The 24,655-nt window shown below is 33.7% G+C and overlaps 2 protein-coding genes and 1 long non-coding RNA gene across 3 annotated transcripts in view; 1 reads left to right on the forward strand and 2 right to left on the reverse strand.

Annotated features, from left to right (window-relative positions):
* The window catches only part of LOC114131358 (protein expanded), a 29,277-nt gene extending 19,765 nt beyond the window's left edge, over positions 1–9,512 (forward strand). Inside the window, 9 exon segments of the mRNA XM_050198898.1 lie at positions 37–116; positions 946–1,025; positions 2,933–3,122; positions 3,452–3,694; positions 4,363–4,428; positions 4,605–4,770; positions 4,875–5,041; positions 5,839–8,022; positions 8,025–9,512. Of these exon segments, the coding sequence (XP_050054855.1) occupies positions 37–116; positions 946–1,025; positions 2,933–3,122; positions 3,452–3,694; positions 4,363–4,428; positions 4,605–4,770; positions 4,875–5,041; positions 5,839–8,022; positions 8,025–8,327 (3,479 nt within the window). The 3' untranslated portion in view covers positions 8,328–9,512.
* LOC126549524 (uncharacterized) lies at positions 9,465–10,786 on the reverse strand. The gene is made up of 2 exons (XR_007603628.1): positions 9,942–10,786; positions 9,465–9,853 (listed from the first exon to the last, which is right to left on the reverse strand). It is a non-coding gene; the product is annotated as an uncharacterized LOC126549524 (long non-coding RNA).
* Positions 10,787–11,470: 684 nt separating this feature from the next.
* Positions 11,471–17,833, reverse strand: LOC114131357 (bleomycin hydrolase). Its single transcript, XM_050200737.1, has 9 exons — positions 17,420–17,833; positions 14,969–15,126; positions 14,753–14,905; positions 12,988–13,080; positions 12,780–12,917; positions 12,471–12,719; positions 12,176–12,405; positions 11,981–12,101; positions 11,471–11,914 (listed from the first exon to the last, which is right to left on the reverse strand). Exons 1-9 carry the CDS (start codon positions 17,436–17,438, stop codon positions 11,705–11,707), a joined length of 1,371 nt encoding a protein of 456 aa, XP_050056694.1. The 5' UTR covers positions 17,439–17,833; the 3' UTR covers positions 11,471–11,704.
* Between the last annotated feature and the right edge of the window lie 6,822 nt (positions 17,834–24,655).

Consider the following 24,655-nt stretch of genomic DNA (forward strand, 5'->3'; position numbering starts at 1 on the left):
AACGATTATGATGTTTATTGTTATTTTATGTTTCAGACGAAGAATATTTTTTCACTGACCCCGAAAGTAAACTGTCTAAGTATTCGCCAAAAAGTTGGAAATCCTCTTCGACATTTGTAAGTATTTTTTTATTATTTTATTTTTATAAAAACTTATCAAAAGTAATTTATTCATTCCTACTTTACCTTGCGCTCCAGAGTTTACAAAGAAAACTGTAGACCATCGTATTAACCGAATTCCTGCGATACGGTTAAATTAATTAAAAACAATTTAATCTGAGATTACTATAATATATCAAACATATTTATGGTTGTGCAATGTTAATAATTATTTATAATTTTGTTATTCTATAACACGAATTCCTGTAGTAAGTTTAACTTCGTTGTTACTCTTACGAGTGAGGTGGACGGAGAGAGAATACTTAAAAGTGGGATTTTATTTTTTAAATATTAATTTGTTGTTCCACTCGGGTTGTCGATTGATATACGTACGTATAATTATGAGTAGGTACAACCCGTGCGAGAAGGGAAATTTATTATGCAACTGTCTCAATTTATTCCGGACGAATATATATATATATATATATATATGCGCGCACACACAATAATTGGTTTTTAAGTTGTCAAAATGATATGTTGTTTTGATACGTACAACAACAAATACGCATATACATATATATATATAGTTTATCGTAATATCTGTAGATTTTCGTCCCGATCCAAGGTCACGTTAGATTATTGTGTTCCTTCCAGCTAAAGACATAAGTATACCTGTGCAACATTGCAAGAAAGTATTACATAATGCCAAATGAAAACGGGTTTAATCCCTTCTTTGTCTTCCTCGTTTTTATTTACATATTATTTTTATAATACACACTCGTGTGTTTGATTACAAGTCAACATCGGTATTTTAATTTTGTTTTTTTTTTGTTTTATCACGCCTTAGGGTCTCGATCAAAACGGCCAACCTCTACTCCAGTTGCATTTACGCGTCAAGTTCTACGTCGACACTACTAAATCTCTACGGTAATTACAACGTATACTACATACGTATACACACTCAAATATATGTATATATATAGAGAGAGAGAGCGATAGATATATTATATATAATTTTAATTCGTATTTTTTTTTTTTTTTTATAATAGCCGCCGAGAATATATGATATGTTTGTGTGTGCACATATTTTATTACATTATATATATATATATATTAATACTTATTCAAGTCGCCGGACAAAAATGTTTGAATAAATATTAAACGAGTCATTAAGTTATTTAAAAGTCATATTATTCGACTGGTAGCACGAAGCGTTTGCGTGCGTACAGTTTAATGCATTCGTGGAATTTATGTACATATTATAGTTAGTTATGCGAGCGCTTATACACATTTTATATTTCTATACGTATACATATATAGGTACCCCGTATATTCGTATAATATGTACCTATATACGTTATTCGTGTGCCCGTAATATATACATAAATAAATACCATGTGATCGACAGTAAATTATGCATTAAAATAATTATAAAAATATTTACGACTTATTAGCTGTCACTGCGCGTAGAATTTTTTCCGACGTCAATTCGGTACGGCTGCTGCAATGGGTGCGGAGAGGAGAATCTCGCACGAGACAACGTTGAAAATTCGAACGAATGCGTTCACGGTTCACTGATATTGCCCTAGAAACAATAACAATAATACTAATAATTTCGATGAACGGTAGTGTGCAATAATGTAATACGGGGTAAAGGTTTTTAAATCGTTCGGAGATTAGGTAAATATAAAATAGGTTATAGAAGCGCGGAATTAATCCTTACCCCATAAACTGCAGTATAGAGTATGTAGACGATATTTCGCTCCATATGAATATAATATATGCGTGTCGTCGGACGTGTTTTAACTAACGCGAACTGGTCAAAAGCGTTATGTCGGATTAAAAACGAAATCTAAACATAAATACGCGTCTTATACATACACTACCTAATTACTATAAACACATAATATACGTATATACGGCATGCCACGCGCGTCATCTATAGAAAGTGCGATGGCAACGTTACATTTTGTAAAATGGAAATCACGCATATTTGTATTTCTAACCTATAACCAAACGGTAATAGCTGACATTCGGCAGAGGCCCGTGGCTTTTATTGGATTTCCACTCTCCGCAGTCATAGGTATATATTATCGGTGCTATACATGTGACGGACGAGGTCGAACTGCACATTTATTTTATTTTGACTGCATTCGATATTAATTTTGAAATAAAGTACGCTTGAGTGGGTGGACACTATCTGCAGTTAGGTCCATACATACACGTATGATGACACCCATCATATCATTAATATTGTTATTGCTAACAACTCTATAACACAATAATATATATTATAATGTATCTGTACGCGGCTATGTGCGCTCGGTGTTCGTTTACTAAAACATAAACATTACATAATTAGTATATAATTAATATTAATTTCCATGAAGACCATAAAATACAAATACTAAATCCACACGAAGTAAATCATTACATAATAATTACCCAAGTGGCCAAGTAACTTAATCAAAGAGTTAAAAACCACCTGCAAGATCCACTAATTAAATATTTCTTTTCTCTCGCACTATTCCCCGAAATCCTAACAGATGGTTAAAAATATGCTTTTGGCCTATAGACCATTACTTTTCTAGTCGTAATGTCCAATTGACCCGTTTTTAGTGACTATAGGTGTCACTGAGTGCTCGCGCATCAATATTTTATTCTGCTAATGTAAATTCGTTATTACCAAAACTATTTATTGTACATAAAATTGTATACGTCGAAATTATTTTTTAAATATAATAAAAAAGTTAATTGATAGTTATACGCGCTTGCGTAAAGTTATCGAATTGTTGTCATAATATTATATTAAATTAGATACGTATACTTTGCAGAGATGACATCACCCGGCAACACTATTATCTTCAGCTGCGCAAAAATATTGCGGACAGGGGAGGCACTACGGAAGACGGTGATCAGAATGTACTGCCGTTGGTGGCACTTGGCCTGCAGGCAGACCTCGGCGATCACACAGCCGACACAGACATATCGTCCGAGCTGCTCGAACAATACCTCCCGTCGAAGGTATTGACTAGTACTTATATGCACCCATGTAACTTGCAGCGTCATCTATGACTATACTGACATACTGCTTATAATTTTTCCGGCCAATTTCCTTCACAGAATCTTTGAGCTTGGAAATTCCTATTACATAATATTATGCATGCTGAATACGCTAGGCTGGATTAAGACCTATAGTGCCCACTGCCCATACACTGTAGAGATAATTGTGTGCCTTTATTTCTTAACCCTTTGTAAAAATATTGTTTTAAAATGTTTAGGAAATAAATTTTGTATTTGTATAATTGTACAAACTACTAATACTATACATCGAATTCACTATTTTGCTGCAGGTATACAAGATTAACGAGCACAAGGTGAAACAGACGTTGTGCACTTTGCACAAGGGCCATAAAGGAATGTCAAAGACTTGCGCGCAGACAATGTTCGTCCAGGAGGCCGGTCCGGTGCATAAGTCTCATCTATACCGGTTGCGATTGAATAAGTCGCAGCCGAAACAGACACAAAGCAGCGCATTGTCCATATGCAACAGCGTGTGGCTGGCTATTTGTACGAACGGCGTACAGTTATTTCACGTAAGTCTCATTGAAAAATCTATAATTTATGATATTTATCAATACGAGTGTATTGTGTATTTTACTAATATCTATAATGATGCAAGGAGAAATTAAATAAAATTATTGGGGAGCTTAGAAGATGCTATGAACCTAAAATACCTAAATACGACGAACAAATGTTTTTAGTCTTCTGTTGTTACCCTCTATGGTAGAATCTGATTGAATCCTTCCCATTTCCCATGTCCGTTTTTACATAGTCTTTCAACGTATAGTCGTGGTTTTCTCAGTAGTCACTTCCTGACAGAGTTCTCTTCGTAAACACTTAGGCATTATATGGATAGCCTCATACGTATTTCAATTTACTTTTAGAGCGATCACTGTAGCAAGTGGTCGTGGCTCACGCAGACTGTAAAAAATAAGGAACTTTTTTCTGTCAAAATGTTTATATTTAAATAGTCCTTAATCATATTATTTTTATTTTTATTCAGCCATAATTACAATTACCACCATTTTCTATGAATAAAGTTCGTAAATCTAAAGTAGGTACTCAAATTATTTTTAACGAGACTATTCAGTATTTTATTCTAAAACATATTTTGGTTAGGGGACAACCTCCAATTTCCACCAATGACCTTTGTAATTATATGTATAATAATAATTATTATTCTGATAAATGTTTGAAACAGGAAAGTTTGTCGCAAGCCCTCAGTTGTTTGTTCTTGTGGAACAACATCGTCAAACTGTGTTTCGACGTGAGTATAATAAATAGCAATAATAAGAATAATAATCCATATATATATATGGTATTTAGCCATTATTACGTACACTATCTGTAATATTTAGTCAATAATAACGATATATTATGATAGGATATAATTGTATATGCAAATAATAATTGGTTTTTAACGAAATGGTATTGACGTTGTAGCGTAAAAAATTCGAACTAAGACCATCGAATGCTGATCGGCTGGTGTATTACACAAATTCGGACGAAAAGAGCAAGAGGCTGTTGGCATTGTGTCGAGACACGCATCAATTTTGTATGACAGTACACCCGAGGCTTTTGGACACGTTTTTGAACAACAACACATCTGGTGAGTGCGCGAGACGAATCGAGAAAATTAATAAAATTCTAAACTGTCGCCATGTCTATGCACGTTAATGATTACCTTTATTTTTTGATTTTCGTGCTGTACAGATAAGAACGCATTCGACGGGCTGAAATGGACCAACGAGAAGAAGAAATCAAAATCAAAATCGATAAACGACGATGACACCATCGAAAAGAAAAAATGTGAGAATGGCGGTTGCTCTGATTCCAGTATTTCAACGGCCGACCCGAAGACCTCTATTTCCAAGGACAAGGTATGTACCTATATTATATAATGGGTACTTGTGCGTTTTAAATTTTATCATCGTTTCGCAATCTTAAAATTCCTTTTAATATGACGATATACTGGTTTTCAAAAAATAAATTGTTTCAACTCTTAAAATGTATACTGTTTTCACATATAAGTTTGAAATGTAGGCAGGGAACCGGGCTCGTAGCCAGACTAAAGCATCAGGTGAAGAAAGCCAAATTTTAGGGGTACATTAAAAAAAACTATTAATGCTACAATACTACTAAAAATGACTTTTTACATTAAACAATGATACTACTGTCAATAAAATTATCAAGCAATAAAATACATACCTAGTACCTACTTAACCATAACATATTCTACTATATATACACATTGTTTGGTAGTAACGATTAGGTCCAGGGGTAATGCCCCCCAGTGGCTCTGGGCCTGTAAGGACCTATCTAGTTTATCTATATTATAGCGAAAATAATATTAAAAAATATTTGGTAAATTTTAAATTTAAATTTCTTTAAATACCTATATGCAGATAAAAAAAAATGAAATTTGTTTTAACTGCTGCATTGCTGCAATTATTACTTATAGACATAATATATAAACATAAATTTAACTTCATATTATTTTTATAATCAACTGGAAAATAATCGAGTTTTGTTTCCACATCGAACGATGGTACGAAGACTTATATACCAGCCAACCGGCCGAGTTTAACAGCTTAGATAAATTCATTTTTTAGACGTTTAAATTAGTTTACTATGAGCGATCTTTGCTTACCATATATGCATTACGATCGTGTTTCAGGTGCCGAACGGGAGCATATCGTCCAGCGTTGAACTGGGATACAGCCACACGGCGCAGAACTCGACCGTGTCCGAGTTGGACTACTCGGTGCAGTCGGCGCAGGACAGCAGCGACGCGTACCTCATGTACAGGCACCCCAGGGCCAGAGCGGCGTACGTGGACAACAGCAACCAATCGGCGAACACCAGCAGCGGCGTATACACGTGCGCCAGCTACAGCTCAGCGTCGAAGGACATGGCGTCCGCGTCGTACACCACCGAAAACTGCAGCTGCAGCGTGGATTGCAATCACGGCGGCGGCGGCGGCTACAAGTCGACCACGGCGGCCGTCATGCAAAAGTCTTCGATGATGGCGCAGCAACCGGACGCGGACTCGGCGTACAGCGCGTCGCTTCCGCCGGACACGGTGGCGGCGTCCACGACGTCGGCGGACGAGGACATGACGAACGGCGGTCAACAGGTCGCCGCGGTCGACGACTGCGACGGCGCCGGTACCGACGAGCTGTACGACCTGTCGGCCGCGGCCACCAGCGACAGTTCGTACTGCATCGGTGGCGCCACCACCGCGTCCGACGCGGCCCTGTCGTCCGCGTCGTCGTCCAAGTGCGGCGAAACGGGCTGCGGCAACAGGTGCGCGCTGGACGGTTACGCGGCGGACGCGAGTGGCGGCGGGACGAACGGCGTCGGCATCGGCGGCGGGCGCAGCCGCAGCGGTTCGGTGGTCAGCAACTCGGGCAGCTTTCGCGGCGACGGCAGCGACCCGTCCGAGGGCGGGCGCGGCGCACTCCTATCCGCCGTCGAGCTGTCCGACCTGATCGTCGGCCGCAAGTCGCTGCAGACGCCGCGCAAGGGTTTCTACCCTTCCCGGCCGACCACCAGCTCGACGCTGGACTCGGACTCGGATTACGTGACGCTGCCGCCGCCCATGAACTTCGTCACCGGCGCCCCGTCCCTGTCCAACCTGTCGCTGGCCAACTTCGACTGCGGCACCGGCACCGCGGCCGCCCACTGGGACGTCCGCCGGTCGTTCGACCTGCTGTCCAACGTGGTCAAGTTCTGCGGCGGCCATCACCACCACCATCACCATCACCAGTGCGTGCAGGTCAACAGCAACAATTACCTGGACGTGCACAAGAGCGGCGCCGCGTTCTACCATCACATCTACCCGGCGGCCGCCGCCGTCGCGTCCGTAGCTCCGCCGCTGCTGCACGCCCGACAACCGCCTCCGCCACCGCCGCCGCCGCGGCCCAAGCGGTTCGACTTGCAGCTGGAACAGTACAAACAGCAGCTCCGGTCCGACGTCGACTTCGTCGTGTACCCGCTCCAAGACCCCGCGGTCAGCCGCCAAGAGTACGTGGACGCCAAGCTGGCCCGCGGCCGCCGACACCAGTACCACAGGTACTACGGCCGCGACCCGCCGTCGTACCAGGCCAACGCGCACTTGTACCGCAGCACGCCGAACGTGGCGGCCGCCGTGTCGCCGCCCCCTCCCCCGCCGTCGTCGTCGTCCGCTTCGTCGTCGTCGCTGTCCCACCAGCAGTATCACCACCACCACCATCACCATCACCTACAGCAACAGCAACCGCCGCCGCCTTTGCCCCCGTTACCGCCGCACCTGAAATACGCGTCCAATCAAAACCTGTTGTTCCCGGCCACCGTGGCCGCGGCCGCCGACTACGCGGCGCAACACCATCACCACCGCCATCACCGGCTGCAGCCGTTACCGCTGCCGCTGCCCGTCCGGACGTACTCGCACGACGACTTGCTGGCGGCCACCGCGTCATCGGCGCCGGCCGTGCCTCCGAAAGTGCAGCTGTTCCGCCGGCGGCCTCCGCCGCCGCCGCCGCCCGTGACGGGACTCCAAAAACCCGCGGCCGTCGTCCACCCCCGTCGCACGGCCACCGCCGTGGACGCTTCCACCACCACCAACACTGCCGGCGCGGCCTGCACCACGCCGACATCGTCGTCCACGACGGTGTTGGACATCGAATCGTTGCGGGAAAAGAGTCGCAACTTGGACCTGCCGCTCATATCGGCCCTGTGCAACGACCAGACGCTGCTCAAACAGACCAACGCTCTGGTCACCGAAAACAAGGCCACGCAAACGGTGGGCACCACCGCGTCCATTTCGCTCGCCGCCGCCGCGGCCGCTGCGTCGGCTTCGTATCAACCGCCGCCGCCGTTGCCTCGTACCAGTCGTCGCCGTCGTTGCCTTCGTACCAGTCTTCGCCGCCGCTGCCTTCGTACCAGTCGTCGACGGCGCTGCCTTCGTCTTCCGACCAGCAGACACAGTCGTCGCAGGGTAGCGTCGCGTCTACCAACAAGCCGAATTGCACGAGGTGTACTAACGGCACGTCGTCGTATTCGTCGCCACCGCCGCCGAGTTTCTTGTCGGTATCCGCGTCGTCGTCCGTCGTAGCCACTGCCGCCGCCGTTAAGACGGCCAAATCAAAAACCAGCCACGTCAAAACCAACACAAATATTACTTAAAATTAACCTAAATAGTACTTAAATTTAGTAAAAAAAAAAGAAAAAAAAACAGACAAAAATATCATACGATTACGAAATGTTTTTCTATTGTAAAATATAATATATATTATTATAAAAGCGTGAAAAACAGTGCCGAGTTAGACGGTTTTTAGGAAAAAGGAAGAAACCCTAAATCTATTGTGAATCGTTAGTGAAAGGAGATGGGAGTTATCACAAATATTATCCTAAAGGTCTTGCGGTTACGCCAAAGACGGCTTTTGTTTTGACGAATACAAATACTTTGTTATTATTTCTGTAATAATTCGGGAATGAGGGTTTCGTCCAGAATTATTATATTATACGCCATATTTCATTTTCGTGATTCGCGAGTTATCAAAATATAATATTATAATATACTACACGAATCAAATGCGTTTACCCGGTTTCTTTGGTTTTTGCTTAGACAGCCTCCGCGCATATAATTTAGTATCGTTACCTTATATAATATTTATTTATTTGTGCCAATTTTATTTTTATATACGTGTACATAATTTAATGGTAACATAAGTTTTTTTAACACTCGTTACACAACTCGCATTAATTATGCCAATTTTGAGCATACAATATTTATATACATATAATATAAAAAACAATGATTATAGGACTTGTATAAATTCGGGGCATAAGGCACTTATTTTACAGTTTTTGGTTTTTATGCTCCGTCCAATTTATAATGGTATAGGTACTCAAAATTAGGATTACCATAAAATATGTTATATGTAAAGCTGAGTTCACAGCTACGTCGTCTGTAAGACTGCAATGAATGATGAAAACGGCCAATGAACACAACACGACGAATGATGTAGCTGTGAATCTGGCTTAACTTTTTTTGTAATTGTTTTCCACGAATTTGGTTGTATTAAATGTACTGATTATACAATATTATGCTGATAAGTCATTTTTTAATATTATCATGGCCAATAGACTGTTATTTTAGCACCGCCATAAATATTAGGAACGTTCAATTGTTAGTATTTAAGAATTTTGATTAACTCTAGACTTGATGTGCCAAAAAAATGATTGGTCATAAATGTACTATTCAGTTTTACTAATGAATAGAAAACGTAATAAATGTATGTCTACAGCCTCAATTGCCTATTCTTTTGTTATTATAGGACCTATAATATATATTATTAATATTATACACATATGTTTGTGCTTACTTGTGTTAATTAGTTACCTAAAAAGTGCCTCATCATTTTTTACATTTTTGTATGTTATTATTAAATACTATCAAAATAATACATTTTCTTTTTTTTTTTTGTATATTAAAGTTACTTTTAAAGTTTTAGTTATTAAAAATCAGTACAAAATATTGCACAGTATTATTTTGTTTTTTTCTTTTTATAAAATGTTTACATCTAAATGAAAATTGTATATCACTTACGTATTTTTGATTTGAATAAATATTATCTATTGCAACATGATGTTTTTCTTCATGAACGTGTACATTCATTACAAAAAAAATTACACACCAAAATGATTATCTGCATAAACAAAACATTAACGCTACATTTTAACATACTTTTTTTTATATTAGGTATACAATAATAAAATAATTTAATCTAATTTTACCTTATTATTTAAATGTTAAATATTAAATTGACCAATTTTCTAATTGCATTTTTCTTGTAAATATAATATCTTAGTGTATATTTAATAGAACTAAGCCGTTCAATCTTGGCTCAGTCGTTTTAAAATGCTTATTATTTTTAAAGTAAAAAATGACGTTTCAACGGTTGCAATAGACTGAAAGAGTAGCAAACATTAATTTTGTAAAAGGATTTTCATGTTTGGAAAAAACTGTTCACAATATAGTAGAGATGTAACAGCATTTTGAGGTACAGTTGTTTCTATTTTATTCCAATAATTAGTTTTCCGAAGATTTATATCAGCTTTTAATAATAAATCTGAAATAAAAGTAAATCTTGGGAATGATACATTGTAGCATTTAGTATGGCAATTATATTACTACTTAATATTAATTATACCTATATAGATTTATAATTTGTATGTCTAACGTAGTATTGGGATTATTATTGTTTTTTTTGGAAAATATATGCATTACTTCGAACTATAACACCACTTATACATTGTATAGTTCGAACAATTACGCATTCATGCGTATGCACATGTGTATATTTCAAAAACATTATTTCATTTTTCTCTATCAATTATTATTGGTACACAGTGAATGCTTTTGCTATATTTACAAATATTAAAATGTATATTAAATATATTAGGTATTTATATGTTTTATAATTATACATAAGAATTATTTTTTAAAAATGAAGTCAGCTTATGTGCCTGGGTATAAAACAGGTTAATTGTCAATTTGACTAAAAAGTATAACAAAACTCTATTGTAAAAAATATTTCAGATTTTCAGTACAGTAGTATAATTATTAGTAAATATGTTCATTTTTCCTAATCATATATTTTTTGTTTTCTAATTAATAAAAAACTTTTGAATAACTATTTGAATTTGATAATTATTTATTACGTTTAGGATTAGGACCCTATACTGTCTATAAAATGAGTACCTATCAACTATTCCAAAAAAATTAATTTGACAGGTTTTTTGATTATAAATTTTTAGTGAAGCCACTAACTTGAAAATAGTAAAATAAAGTTGAAGGATGGAGATACAGACTGTCAAGTTAGTACTTTGCTGTTATTCTTAGCGATAAGACTAAATAAAAAGTATTTATCCATATGAGCGCTGTTGGTATAACTGTTTAAGGATCAATAAAACAAATCAATTAAACAGCCCCTTGTCATAATATTATTTATACCTAATGCTAAAAAAAAGTTTAGTATGCATAACGATGGATATTTGACCCTCTAGCCTCCTTAACACTGCGAATGGATAAATCTATGAGTGATAGACTCCGTCAGGTATGGACAGTAGAGCAGAAGTTTACCCTTATCCTAAATATGTTAAAGGAACATTTTTAATAGATACATACAAAATAAAATATTGATTTTAATTTAAATTTTAATTGATTAGGTATAAAAATATGATATTTTTAAAATGGCCATTTAATAAAAAAGAAAATGATTTAATTTTTTAAGGAAAATTAAGGAGTATGAAAAAAAAACAAATTATTATTTTTGTGTATAATGTATAAAATATGTATGTATGTAATTTAATTCAAATACCACATATAATATGGTTATAGAACACATTATATAATATACAAATGAAGTTTGGAAGTGTCAATACAAATGGTATGGCATTTTCAAATTCCATTATATTATAAATAACTGCATATTATATAATATTCATACAAAATAAGATAAGTATGAAAAAAATTAAAAATAATAATTCAGTAATAATTAGGCTAATGTTCCCATTGGATCCCAAATGGGAAGTACTTGAGGTTCTTGTTGGAACACAGACAATACCTCTTCAGATAAAAGACTCTTGTCTACAACCACTTCAAAAACATATTCCTTAAACCAATCTGTGGTCATCATCAAGTAACCCTTGTCACCGCGGTCTTCACCCCAAGAGTTTTCAACACGCCACTTTGTTGCATTACCATTCTAAACAGATATAAAAAAATCATTGAGTATAATTTTATTTTGATATAGTTTATATAATTTACTCACATCTACATTGACTCCAGTTAGCACCATAGCGTGTGTCATAGCAGATTCACCATATAACATACGTTGTGCTTTAGTCATCGGAATTGATACATCAGTTCCAAATACTAGCTGGTAATCATGACTAAAATCATAAAATCTCATAAATTATGTTATCAAATCAATATGAGTATATTATAGATGATTTAAAAAACTTACATTTTCAAGTCTTCCAATCCAAGCTTATCAGAAAATCTTTTGCTCACTTGACATCCATACCATACTGGTTCACCTTTATTTACAATAGATTCTTGAGCTGCTTTGATTAATACTTCAATTGGCTGGTTGTTATAGAGAACTTTGCGCCCACCAGCCATGTTATTTAACATGTCTAATGTGTACAATTTACCATACCGGTTGTTTGGTCGTGGATCCGAAATCAAACACACCTAAATAATTGACAAAATTGAATACCAAAGTCAAATATTATACATTAAGTAATTTAAGCACATACCTTTTCTACGACATCAAAAACAGGACGGACATGTCTCAAATAAAAATCCAATGGTGAAATAGGTCCAACAGAGTTGAACACTTTAGATTTATCATAGTATTGCCATTCAAATGTGGCTGGTGGTATACCAAAACAAATACCAACAATTCGATAAATAATCTCCATTTGCTCTTCAATTTTAGTTTTAATCTCATTGTCTGTAGCATTATCGCTGACAAGTTTATGCAAAACTATGGCAAATTCTCGAAGCTAGAAATATAAATTGATCTTATTATAAAACATTTTAAGTTGTTAATTACGACATATTACCTTGCTGTTCAGTATAACATTAATAGTATTACTAGTTTCACAACTAAATGACTCTGGGAAATTCTTCTTTGGCATCAACCCATACTTGGTAATGATGTTGACCAACATATCCCATTGACCTCCATCTTCAATAGGTTTCTTTATTCAACAAAGATAATTTTGAGTGTTTTAAGTTAATAACATAATTATATTAAATAATTACACTTACAGAGAGTAAACAAGCAGTAGTTCTATCATCGACACTTTCGCCTCGCTTAGCGGTTTGTACAATTGCGTTTAAAAAATAATTGCTTCTTTCGATCTAAAAATAAAATTTACCAATTATTTTATAATTATTGTGAACACCAATACAATATTTTTTTTTTTAAAAAAAAAGTTAATTAAAATAGCTTAAAAATGATTATCACTAATCAGCCCAGTTTAGTTATAAATATACTTAATTACAATCGTATTTTTAAAAACATCTTTAATGGCTTTTTAATTTTTCCCCTGCATTTTGTCATATCAGTATATTATTTATATTTATTTATTAAATTCAAAATTTTCTTATTGCATATTAATACATTCAATACCAACATTAAGTATGCGCCAACACTGGATACTGACAATTAACATGCCTAGCTGATGTTGGAGAGTATCCGACTAATGGTATATATGTATTTTCTAGTGATACTTAAGAGTCTTGAGTCAAGACAATTAGACTTCTAAAAAGTAGCATAAAATGCTCTTCTAAATGACATGCTTGTAGCAATTTTGCGACATCCACAAATTGTTTGTTGCCAACAAACCAGCACATATGCTCGTTGTCTCTACACTATTATAACAAACTTTAATAAGTGTACTTTAGTAGTAATATTTCTGTATTTTCTACATTCCTAAAGTTCTGAGTATTTTTTGTTTTTAGTACATTGCAGAGCAAATATAGTGTAACTATTCACTATAGATAAAAAAATTATATTCTAAGACCATATCTATAATGACAAATTAATTATCAATCCAAACTTTCATATAGTTGATAAGGATTACTTTATGGAGGAATAATAATTGTATTCCTCCTAAATAAATGTTATAAAAATGAATTACGAGTTCACAACCTCCCTTAATAGTACTTTGTTCTACAGGAATAGGTAATATAGATAGTATATTAGATTAATAATCCTTTCCATTATCTTTATTACAATACTGAAGAAAGTTACCAATAAAATAAGTACAAAAATTATATAAATATACTAACTCCACAAAATGTTAGATTTAAAGAAAAGGATAGATGATTTTTAGAAGTTATTTTTCACACAAAAGAATTTTTTCTAAAACCAATACATTCCATATTTTAGAATATTTAAGATCAAATGATAAACTATGCATATTAATTGTTTTAGTTTAATAAACAGTTTTCCAGATTTTATTTTGGTACATTTGATTTTAATAATGTAATACTAGTCAACTTAAATACCGTGTATACAAATCTATTTTGTGTATAACATCATATTTATTATTACATCTCGGCAGTATAGTTTTTTATAAAACTAACAATATGATTATTAATTACAGAATAAATAGTTTTACATCTTATTCCTATAAAATGTTTTATTACTAAATAATGATAAAATTGAAAAAATATATAACAGATTTAGGGCTGTACAATATTTTGAGCTCATAAACATTTATACTCTCAAATAAGAAATGACAACTGCACATGAAAAATTATTGTAGTTTTGAAATATCTGAACAACATTCTGTTTATTATACCTAAACCTCCATTGTGTTTGGGATGAATTTTAAACCCCCTTAAAAAAAAAAAACCAGTTCTATTGACAGAAATACAATACAAATCATAAATGAAGAACAGGTGTGTAAAAGGGACCACCTATTGTTAGCATGGTCTAACAGGCCAAGGTCATACAAGCATACACAAGTATATATTTTTCAGGTATAAAGAATAATATCTCTGAACATTTTTATACAAACCATACCTTGTCCCAAAAAAATACATAAGCTTGGCTGAACTCAAATTCTTCTAAGTTGAATTGTTTGATGAATGGAACTCTGATCACATTTAAACATGCAAATATCCAACAACGACCTGAACTCCTTTGGTTAGTTACTGGTTTGCCTTCAGTTTCAATCTAGACAAAACAAATACATATATTTAAAGGTTATTTGGATCCAAAGTCGGAAATCAGCCAAACCTTGTGTGTGTAATAATGATGGGTTTCCTGTACTCTATTTCTTGACGTGCTCACTTCTGTTGGGCTGATGCGAGAACAAGCATTTTGGGCCAACACATTTTTGGCATCATTGTAGAATGCGTCACGGAATTTTAATACATTGTTAGGATTGATGACAGCTAAAATACAAAAACCTCATATTCCAGTAAGTGTATACAACAAAACATTATTATTATTATTATTTTTAATTTAAAATAAGTATAATACCTTTACAAAAATATTATACAATATACACGTATTTCACATGAAAGCTATCTATTGATACTAGTTTAATTAGGCATAGTCATAAATCAAATGCATCAGACTGTTGGAAGCAAAGTAATTAATTATTCATTAAGTAAATTCATTTTTTTTTTATATGATTTTATCACACTTGATAGTTAACATAATTGTATCTGTATAGCTTATTGGCTATTTAACTATGAAGAAAACAAATTATAAAGAATTCCAAAACATAGTTCATTGAAAGGACAATATGTATAGACGTATAGTGTTCACCTTGAACCCTTGTAAATATAACAAAACAGAATTTATGCGCAGCTAATCCAACAATTTATCAAAAGGATGGTATTTTTTGAAACTTTCAACAAAGACGATGAACATTGTCATCCAGTACATGTATTTTATTAGTTCACTGTATTCCATTGGACACGGTAACGGTAAATTAGTTGTATTATTAAAAGTATTCATCTATTGCTCAGTCACAAACTATTATAAAAGAAATTTATATTCGCTCATATTTTTATATTGGCTATGCTATAAAATGGGGATGAAATATGTAATATCATTAATAAACTATGCACAAGCAAGAATTTATAAAGGTGAAGGCAATAAAATTTTTTTTACCAAATCTCAAGTTATAACAATAATTACTTTCAGGATAAAAAAAAACGTTAATTCAATTTATTTGTGACATATTATGACATTATGATAACTATTATAAGATAATTGTTTAAGATTATGTTAAGTAGTTATTTTTATAAAATAATTAATTAGAATTCAGAAAATTGAATTAAACATGATAAATTCAAAAAAAAAATCATAATCAGTAAATAGAAGTTCAAAATGATAAAACTTTTATACCAACATATAAAAGAATTTTTTAAAGGGTGTCAGTGAAAATTACCTGTATTTATAGAATTGGCAGTAATTAAGGATGATTATTGAGTTTAAGGTTATTCTGAGTGGCATGTATTATTAAAATCAATATTTAATTAATAGCTAGACATTAGTAGTATTAATAAAATTAAAACTAATTTAGGAATAACATATTATGATATAATATTTTTATACATGTATATGTATTGATATATAATGAATACATCTATATATATATATTTTTTTTTTAAAATAAATAAAAAAAATATTGTCAACAACAATTAGGTACTTAGAATAATTAGAATTTATTTAATAGTAAAAAATTTAAATATAAACTGTTTTATACTTGGTTTTATGACAAATCATCAAGTATAATATCAGGATTGATACAATCCACATAATGATATTTGTATAAATAATATTAATATCACCATTACTAAGTAATATTATTTTTTCATTAAGACCGATGAATATTATCATATAATATTACAACAATGTAGGACATTGTTTTACATGAACATTGTAATAAAAAAAGTTACTTATCAAATAGATAGTATATAGTTGAATAAGCAAAAATAAATTAAATAAGAGTAAGTTGTATCATAGTACTATAATTAAAAAAAAAACATGCATGTCATTTGTTAGTACAAGGTTGTCTACCTACAGGTTACAATATTGTTATCTGTTTAGTGCCCACACATATACGTTATATTTTTATGTATTGATTAATCAAGAATAGGTATCCAGAAAATTATTTATAAACAAAAATTTGAAAAAGTACCTATAAAAATTATTAAAGAATTTTATTCAGCATTTATTTTTAATGTACCTATACATTTTAAATACAACCTAGTTTACACAATTGTGAAGTAAACAGACAGAAAAATACATTTAAGTACCTACCCATAAAGTAACAAACAACGATGACACAAATGCTTAAAAAAAATCGTACAGAAACACATAGCAATATGAGTTATGTGAGAGCCGTCGCGTTGTTCGGTAGTGAATTCTCGTACGATTTTACCGTCGAAAGTCAAAAAACGGGGAAAACGGCACCGTCCGAGAGGTCTACAAAGGTCCGAAAAATACATCGTTTGGGGATCTCTCGGATAAACGGAAAACCGTCAAAAACCAGAGACTCGTCGATACTACCCGGTGTACGGACGCGATAGTTCGCGAGTGGCAAAATCGTTTTCGAAAAACCGAAGTCGGCGAAATACAACAAACCCCCCGACACGATCGTCGACGACCGGGGGCAGTAATGGATGTAACTATCGTTTCGGCTATAAATATCAATATCAATGTTATACTTACACGAGAACGATTTCGCCATTTTTTTCCGGAAGGACGCAACACTCGGCGACGATCGAGACTTCGGACGGGAATCCCTGGTCAGGCGTTTACTGATAAATAAACGAGTCGGCAGGCGATGGTCAGTCGGTTGTTACGGTCGCAGACAGTGGAACGCAAGTAAGTGTGTTATTGTGGTGCACACTACGGCACGTAGGCTGCAGTGACGACGGAGTGTTAATAAACGGTGCGCGAACGCGCGTGCGCGAAAAATAATAATAATAATATCGTCGTTCGCCGGTCGGTGGAGTGGGGTCGGGACAAACAAAACGGTAAACCGGGAAATCGGTACACAAATAATAAAAATCAAAATCACCGAGCCGAGAGTCGGACGTTGCGAGCCGGAATGGGACGGCGGCCGAAACGAGTAAACGACAAATGGTGAACACGCACGGCCGTAAACCGTAAACACTATAAACCATAAAAATGGTGTGTTATTGCCGAGAGTCTGCGCAGGGCGGTCGTGCGCGTGCGTGTGTGGCACACTGTCGTCGAGAGGCAGCGGCGGCGGCGGCGGCGGCGGTAGGTCGTTGGCCCGAGCGGGCGGGCGGGGGGCCGTGACGTTTACCGTTCGGCGGCGACCTCGTGGAGGCGAAAATAACGTGTATCGCGTTCTCGTTCGTTTTTTTTTCTCTCCCTTTGTAATATCTCCCAGACATTTTTCCCCGCCAATTTTCAAATCCCCAAAAGTCTGCTCACTTTTTTATGCTCTGTGGTTATTCGTGGTGGACGGGAGGGGGGGGGGCACTGGGGCAGGTGTCGACGAAACGTATCTCGTTGGAAAATTGGACGCAGATGCGATAATATTATGTAAACGATCTGTCGGTATAATTTATTTTAATGTATCCATACAGAAGTGCCCCCGCATTATGGTATGAGACAGACGAAAGGTCATTGGTTTTTAAAATATTTTTAGAACTTGAAAATCACAAATATTTGTACGATATTATTTTGTTTTTATCAATGGAAATTCCATAACGGTATTTTTCGGGCCACACAGGTTGCACATGGTAGAAATTCGTGTGGGTGGAAATGTTTATTCCGTAGGGGGCGTTGCCCCCACACCCCCTAATATTTAGTTACTGCTCTTACATAAGTAATAAGTAAAAAATCTTAATTTATAAGTTTATGACTGTGTCTCTGTATTTCAATTACATAATATGTAACAAATATTATTTATTACTCATCAGTAAGTACTAAGTATACAAGATACTTGTTTTTTTTATGTAAATAATAACAATTATAATAGATAAATACAAGTAGTTAAAACTTAATTATTTATTTAAAATTAAAACTGAGACAAAACACAATAAGACTAAGACACTAGGTTAAAACGTATTAACACATCGTCATGTCGAGAGATAAAACAAAAAAAAAATAGTTAAGAAATTAAATAAGTTGTTCACTGTTTTGGAAGTTTCGCTAAGATATAATCATGAACCAAGATGAAGTCTCCAGTGTTCATGGTTACGTCATTCCTTTAAACCATATCGCTATCTATAATAGTGACGAATTAGCTTACTGCATTATATAATTATTTTGAAATAAATAATTTCTATAATTTCATTTATTTTAAAATATTGTATGAGTAGAGTAGTATAAATGTATAACAATTGTAATTGAACAATTAATTCATAAATAAAATAGGTATTGAACTATTGAAGTGATCCACGATTATTATCAAAATTATTACATTATATCATTATTGTTAGCAATAAAATAACTAAAATACAATATAATATTGCTGACTGTTGTCTGTGGGTGCAAAGTGATATTTTGACTCCCCCTAAAATAATTATTGATAGTGCAACAGCATCCTCATGCCCCCCCCCTGATGCCGCCACTGCGAAGCTATACTAATACACTCACTTATCAGTTATCATTATAAGTTAAGAACATTATCTGTATTTGTATTTTATAGTACGTATTATTTCAAGGACGTAACTTGGGAATTTTTTTAATTTTTATGGGGGCTAACTTTATTTTATGTCGATATACCGTATATACTTTAAGATACCTACTTAGAGACTAAATATAGGAACCCAATAAATACATTTTACAAAATATCAAGGGGGAAGCTGCCCGCTCTCGCCCTCCAGTTTACGCTCATGTAATTATTTTGTACGTAATGTTTTAATATTATTAGGATAATAATATGAGCGTCTTTAAACTTCAATAATTGACATAGCCGCATTGGTAGGTACTTAGAACTTGCATAAAAGTTCAAATATAAAATATCCACCGTAATACTGCGTGTAAACACAAATAATATTCTTAACTTATGGTTTGATAATATTATTCTGATTCAATAATCAATCTAATACTAAAACAAAGATCACGATATCGATTCTGCTGATCTCAAATATGCCAAATAGTTCTTTTATTTCATTTGAGAAATAAATTTCAATAATTTTACACGAAAGAATTCATAACTAGATGATTTCAATAAAAAATTATCTACTAAAATGCATTTAACAGCGACAGTAAGCGAGATTTTCTTAATAGCGTAACTTTGTGTCTACTGGTCTCGGTTATGAAAACGAGATATTTCCTTACTGAATAAATTAAGACATTAAGTTGTTAAAGATTCTATTAGGTTCCTTATCAAAAATTACTCTTAAGAATATGTAATTGTATAGTTGTATCTGTATAATTATATTTAAATATTTTCTAAAATAATGTAGATACTGTATCTGTACCTACAAACTCTTTAAAGTAAAGGATCTATATTTGCGTCTATAGATACTAATTGTAAATATATTTTTATAACACAGCTGATAACGCTATGCATGTTATTGTTTTCTTATCGTAATAGTTATTGTATTTTTAGACACAGAATTTTTGTTACTCTAAGAATTTATTTTATTGTTTTGAATTTATTTGATACAAATACAATGAACTTTTTAATTATTATTGATATAATTTATAAAACACAAGCCAATGGAGAACTGCTGCTATCCATAGCTCATGAGTTATGACACGACTTTTTGGTGTTATCTCCATATTGCAATAATATAAATTAAAAATATAGATATACATCATTAATATTTAAAAAAAAGAAAGGTTACTTAGGGTCCACGTCCTCCCATCCTATCGGTCGTCATAGCATAGTATTATCACTTGAAAGTTATTATAATATGATAGTCTATGTTGTTTGTAATCATTTAGAAGGATTTAGGTACACCTGTTAAAAATATTCTTGAATTGATTAATGTACAAATATTGAACTGTTAAAATTTAAACTTTTCATTAAAAATAATCACGGAAACGAGACAAAGTGCTGTCGTCGAACCCAGGATCAGGAAACCGAAATTCGGGTATTACCGCGCCAGTGATTAAGCACTAAATTTACTGTTATTGTGTACGATGGTCGATAAGTATACGCGACGGCAAGTACACGACGAAAACCGGTACGAATCGATGAGTATGCAAGGATTGCGATGCGGCTCACCTGTGTGAAATGAGTGGGTTTCATCCTTAATACAAAAATTTAAAACGTGTAATGAATAACAATGTAACTGAAATCAAAATAAATAATGCGCAATGAGCAACACATAAATATGTGGTGTACGTTTAATTGCATATCCACGAAGCCGTGCGATTCTGAGTGTACCTGTGGATAAATCACACGATAAGTTATCGACAGAATGCTTCAATTTTCGAAAACGGGAGAAATTTTGGATATCACTAATCATTGGATCTAGTTTGTATTTTAGATAGGCCAAACTTGAAAATTCCCAGTACCTAAAGTAAGTTCAATTTTCGGCAAAATCGATTTTGTTTTTATTTATTCTATATGTAACTCGAAAACAAATAACCACAGATACTTGAAATTTTTATCAATTATCGTTTTTTTTACGATAATATTCTTAATTTTAGTAAATTTTGGTAGTAAAAACTTTTATTTATATCAAGTTTTTTATTTTTCACAATTATTATTGTCATTATTTATGTGGAATAAATGTTAATTCACTTAAAGCTTTAGAAACATCTAAAATTCAAAATGTATTAACTTCTTTAACAATATTTCTTTTATTGTAATTTTTATAATAATATATAGATAATGATAAACTTGATACACAATACAACTATTGATAAAATAACTCCCATGTTCAATACCAGAAATGTATAAAATTATTAATTGCTGTACTGTATTGGGTCGTCTTCTGTTTATTATGTATATTTATGAATAATGATTTAATAAATATTAACTGTGATAGATAAATGTTTGTTTTGCTGATGACATATCAATTATTGTTGAAAGTTAAAAGTCATAAATATTATATATTAAATCTACTAAGTTATTAAGTATCATTCTAAACATGGTTTGATAATAATCTTTTAGTATACAATGTTTACTAAAATATTTTCATTAATCTCGATTTCCTTCTGATTAAGGTTTAGTGTTTCTAGTAGGTACCTCTAATAATACATTTTTAGTACGAATTTCTTTCCGCATCATTTTGGAAATGAAGTCATATCTCTCACTTTGTTACTTCCGCAAAAACTTACTTATCATAAAAACTTTTTTTCCACAAGCTTTGTTTCTGAAAATAGTTATTTTCAGGATCAACGTTTGGTGAGGACTGAGGGGGACAGTGTGTCTTTTAACAATCCTATTTTATACTAAGAGGTATGGTCGTAAGGATACAAATAACTATTAAGTGTATTATATTATAATTAGAATTTATAATAGAATATTCTATTGTCAAAGATATAAGTATTCTTAGAATAGACCAATTATTTTGCGATAATTATAGCTTGCGATGTTTGTCGTAGCGGGTTATTCCAATTTTCAGTGAAAATCCTAATACAGTATAAAAATAAATATGGGAAGACGCGATAATGTTCAAAAAAAAAATAAAGCAAGTAAATAAACTTAGATTAGGCTGTTGATAAATTTGCTAAAATGAAGAATAGGAGATTTCCTCTTATTTAAATTTAACTTTCTATTGTTTTTTTTCTAGCTTTCAGCTTTGTTAATTTACCTATTTGTAGTTATTGTACGGCTAATTTTAAGATGTATCTATTATGTTATATACATGCTACTAGTAACTAGTCATTACTAATTTTAATTTTCCATTGGATAAATGAAAACATAATTTAACCTAAACGTGTATTAATAAAATATAGTATTAGCATTATTATAATTATGTATATTGATTGTAAATCAATGTTATTATACATATCCGAATACTAAATTATAGGTAGATTTATAAAAATAAAATATTGATACTAGTTAATCGTAAAAAAAAATTATAAATTATTGATGGTTTCTTAAATATTATAATAATTTCTAAATAAATATTTACCTCTGAACCGAAGTTTATGAAATTTGGTACATAACTTGGAGATTAAACCCCGAACTAGGACTAAGCTGGTGTTGTAAATTAATGTCTAGGGGTGAAACTAAATTATTACTCTAATGTAATAAAAAATCAACTTTAAAAATTTAATATTTTGAGAATGTTTTGTTTTGTATACGTCTTTTATAGGTAGGAATGTTTTTTAGAAAGGGTATGGTAAAGATTTTATGGAAAATAATATTTTTATGGTCAAATATACTTGAAACTTGGTATTAATATTTAATGTTTTTTGGCATAATTAATGAAACGTATATTTTATAACCATAAAAATTAAGTTATGTTTGGATTTTTGGTTATTATTTTATTGTGTATGACTTGCTTTTGTTTTAGTTATTAACAGATTTAAATTTTCTCTATAATATTGAAAGGATATATTTTTGGTTTTTATGAAATCTACTTGTATTGCTGACAAGATTTCAACCTAACTATTTTGTAGATATTCGAACTATATCAAAAATGCTAATGGCGATAGCAACACCTGTACGTACGTCCATCAGTACACTAGATGACGAGCAACATGCGCTACAGAATAAGCTATTTGTCGCAGATGTTCATGATGAGGATGTCAATGATCAGAGTAAGTAAAGTGTGTTTTATACATGGAATAATTAAATTATGTAAATCATTTTTTTTTAATTTGATAGCAGCACCTGTTAGTTTGTCCATCAAAACACTAGACGAGCAATGCGCAACAACAATACGTTGTTCAACCTGTAAAACTAAACCTGAAAGTTCAATAACATCACACAAGAAAAAATAAACAAAAAATTGTATCAACTGTTGTTTGCTCCACAGTTCAATCTATATCAAACAAAACATTTAATGTTAAAAATTCAGAAAGTGAGTCACGAGTCGTCAAAGAGCAACAGTGACGAGTTGAGTGATGAATTTCCTGATGACTTTGAAAACGAGAAGAAAGAAAATGATGATGATGAAAATAAAAATAAAATTAGCAAAAGAAATCCAGGCAGTTTTTGTGAAAAACAATTTAGTTACAAAAGTTGGTTAAAACGCCATCTAACGGTGCTCAACAAGACATTTGCATATTACATGTAACTATTGCTCCAAAATATTTAAGAAAAAATACAAGTTACAGGTGCACACAGGTCCGATAAAGTACAAATGCAGTGATTGCAACGCATCAAAAACAAATCTGAAAAAACACCATGATCTAAAACACAACCTAAACAAGGAGATTAGTTGTGTGTTATGTAAAACATCATTTTCTTGTGGAAGAAACTTACGGTACCACATGATCGACACAACAACATAACACCATAACAATGCACCAAGTGTGAAATGGCATTTACTAGTCCTGCATTCAGGTTCAAACACACAAGAAAACATCTTGAATATGGTTAGTTATAAGTTTCATACTTAGAAAAATCACCCTGTATATTTGTGTTTTAAATTAATATGTATTTTGTAGACATTTGAACTAACTGGAAGGCACCATTTGATGATACAATGCATTTGTGGAAGCGGTGGATTAGGGCTATTGGCGATACCACCTGGATAAATAATAAATAACTCAAATTTGACGACCATTAGTTACAAATTGACAAAACCTACTTCTAATAAATAATTTATGTAATAATTATTATTATTTGGTTATTAGAAATGTAGATGTTAAATTTGTATTTTATTACTTATTTTTTTTAAAAAGTGATTAGAAACCATTCATTTTTAAAAATCAATTAAAATAAATAAACCATCATGTGGTTGGAATTGAGATGTATTCATATTTTAAGGCAGTGTAACTAAAACCTTAAATATTATACACAAAATAAAACAACAACACAACGCAGTACAAAAGGTCACCACCTTTAGTCTC

Source organism: Aphis gossypii, chromosome 2 (assembly GCF_020184175.1).
Source record: "Aphis gossypii isolate Hap1 chromosome 2, ASM2018417v2, whole genome shotgun sequence".
NCBI classification, from domain to species: Eukaryota; Metazoa; Arthropoda; class Insecta; order Hemiptera; family Aphididae; genus Aphis; species Aphis gossypii.

Coding starts and splice junctions, on each gene's coding strand:
- LOC114131357 (XM_050200737.1), bottom strand. Junction 12,406..12,470: donor TTTTTGATGTCGTAGAAAAG/GTATGTGCTTAA, acceptor TCAATTATTTAG/GTGTGTTTGATTTCGGATCC. Junction 12,102..12,175: donor GGATTGGAAGACTTGAAAAT/GTAAGTTTTTTA, acceptor TTATGATTTTAG/TCATGATTACCAGCTAGTAT.